The sequence below is a fragment of the Panthera pardus genome, unplaced genomic scaffold (assembly GCF_024362965.1).
Source record: "Panthera pardus isolate Hobbes unplaced genomic scaffold, ASM2436296v1 HiC_scaffold_21, whole genome shotgun sequence".
Taxonomy (NCBI): Eukaryota; Metazoa; Chordata; class Mammalia; order Carnivora; family Felidae; genus Panthera; species Panthera pardus.
Genome location: NW_026526777.1, coordinates 21234489 through 21236300, shown reverse-complemented (window position 1 = coordinate 21236300; position 1812 = coordinate 21234489). Strand labels below are relative to the sequence as shown.

The 1812-nt window shown below is 48.1% G+C and overlaps 1 protein-coding gene across 4 annotated transcripts in view; it reads left to right on the top strand.

Moving 5' to 3' along the window:
* The window catches only part of UCHL5 (ubiquitin C-terminal hydrolase L5), a 41483-nt gene that overhangs the window by 682 nt on the left and 38989 nt on the right, over nucleotides 1-1812 (top strand). The window contains exon 1 of one of the 4 annotated variants that reach the window (XM_019465600.2): nucleotides 32-228. The exons of 2 other annotated variants lie outside the window; for them this stretch is intronic. In XM_019465600.2, coding sequence (XP_019321145.1) covers nucleotides 153-228 — 76 coding nt within the window. In that variant the 5' untranslated portion in view covers nucleotides 32-152. Of the gene's footprint in view, nucleotides 1-31; nucleotides 229-1812 lie in introns of those variants that run through there. One more of the 4 variants, XM_019465599.2, reaches the window with a different exon arrangement.

Genomic DNA, 1812 nt, shown 5'->3' with positions numbered 1-1812 from the left:
GTGACGGCGCCCGGAGGCTGTCGGGAAGTAGGCGGGGTGACGTGGGGTTGACGAGCTCAGCGGCGGGTTTTGCCGAGATCAGTGCCCGGCGGCAGCTGGTGCGGGGGGCGGCCAGAGCCTTAGGTGGAGCGGGGCGGTGTGTGGCCGGGGCCATGACGGGCAATGCCGGGGAGTGGTGCCTCATGGAAAGCGACCCCGGGGTCTTCACCGAGCTCATTAAAGGATTCGGTGAGAGCCAAGGGGACCGTCCTGGGCCGGGGGTCACGGGAGGAGGCCCAGGCTGGGCATAGAGTGGTTCTCTGCGGTCACCGCCGCCTCGCGTCTGAAGGGAAGCGACTTTGGAAACCTGGATCGCGGAGGGCTCTCGTCCCCGTCTCAGTCCTGGGCAGTCGCGTTTCCGCAGTGATTCCACATCACGAGGGCAGGGATCGTATCTGCCTTGTGCACTGTCGTATCAGGACTCGGCAGTCAGTTACTTGCTTAATTGACTGGAGCGCTTCCCCCCGCCCCCGCCCTTCCGTGTGTATCTTTCCCTTTCTACCATCGCTCTTCTGCGGAGCGCTCCCTATACCCGGCAGGTGTGCCCAGGTGCACGTCTCGGGCCATCAGTTCTGCAAGAAAACCTAGGGTGTGCCTCCTCCACGGTAGGGTATATGGCCCAAGCCGCGCAGGAACCCGAGATTCTAGTTACTCAAAGCCGAACACCTTGAGTGTGTGATTAGTTCTGCGGATGTTCCCACAGGCTCACTGCGTGGGACTGACGAGCCACTTCGCTGGTTATTCTCCCTGATCGTTTTTTGGCTTCCGGTAAAGTGGTTTCTTGAGCTAGTGCTCTAGACCAGAGGCCACATGCTTTCCTCAGCTTTTTTTTCTGGCTGTGTTCCTTGTCTTACATCCTAAATAGTCAGCATATTTGACTTTTTATCCTTTCCTGCCCTTCTTGTTCCCATCCTTTTCTTTGGGCAGTAAGTTTATTTTTATGGCTACGTTTTTTTTTTTTCCAAGTATTATTAATTCTAGCTATTATGTTAAAACTTGTACTGGAGATGAAAATTAAACGTTGATATAGATACTATCGTACATAGCTGAATGTTTGGAATATAATTTATCAAGCATATGTTTACCTACGTTTGTTTACCTACGTATGTTTACCTATCAAGCGTATGTTCTTAGGCACACTGGGAGGGTTTGGGAATTTTCATTGTGAATGAACCACAAGTGCTCCTCTAAAGATCTGACACTCCAACTAATATGGTGTATTAATTGTTGTGTTAGAGTGTGTACAAAATGTAACGGGAACACAGGTCATGGAAGAGCACAGGCAGAAGGAAAAACATAAACAGTAGTAATGTTAAAGTATATGGCATAGGAAACACCTAGCAAAGTGACTAAAAATGTATGTGACAGACCAGAGGAATATTTCAATCTGAAGTTGAAAAGTAAACTGAGGCTAGATTGTTTGCTGAGTTGTATAGTTTGGATTGCCCTGTGGTTACTGGGGACTTAACTGTCAAAGATATTGGAATGCTGAAATGACATTTTTATAATTAAAAAAGGTTTACCAAGTGTAGTGTGCAGGGTGGAGTGGAATGAAGCCAGAGAAGCTAGAAGTCTCTTAAAATGGTTGGAGTCAGGTGATTAGCTTGACATAAACTAATAGGTTAAAGAGGAGGAGGTAATTGCAATAATTTTGCTATATTTAAATCGATAGGAATGCTGACTGACTGGATGTAGGGGAAAAGGGGAAAATGACTCCATAGTTTCTAGCTTGAATGGCAGGTGAAGTATAAGAGAACAAGCTTGATGGATGAG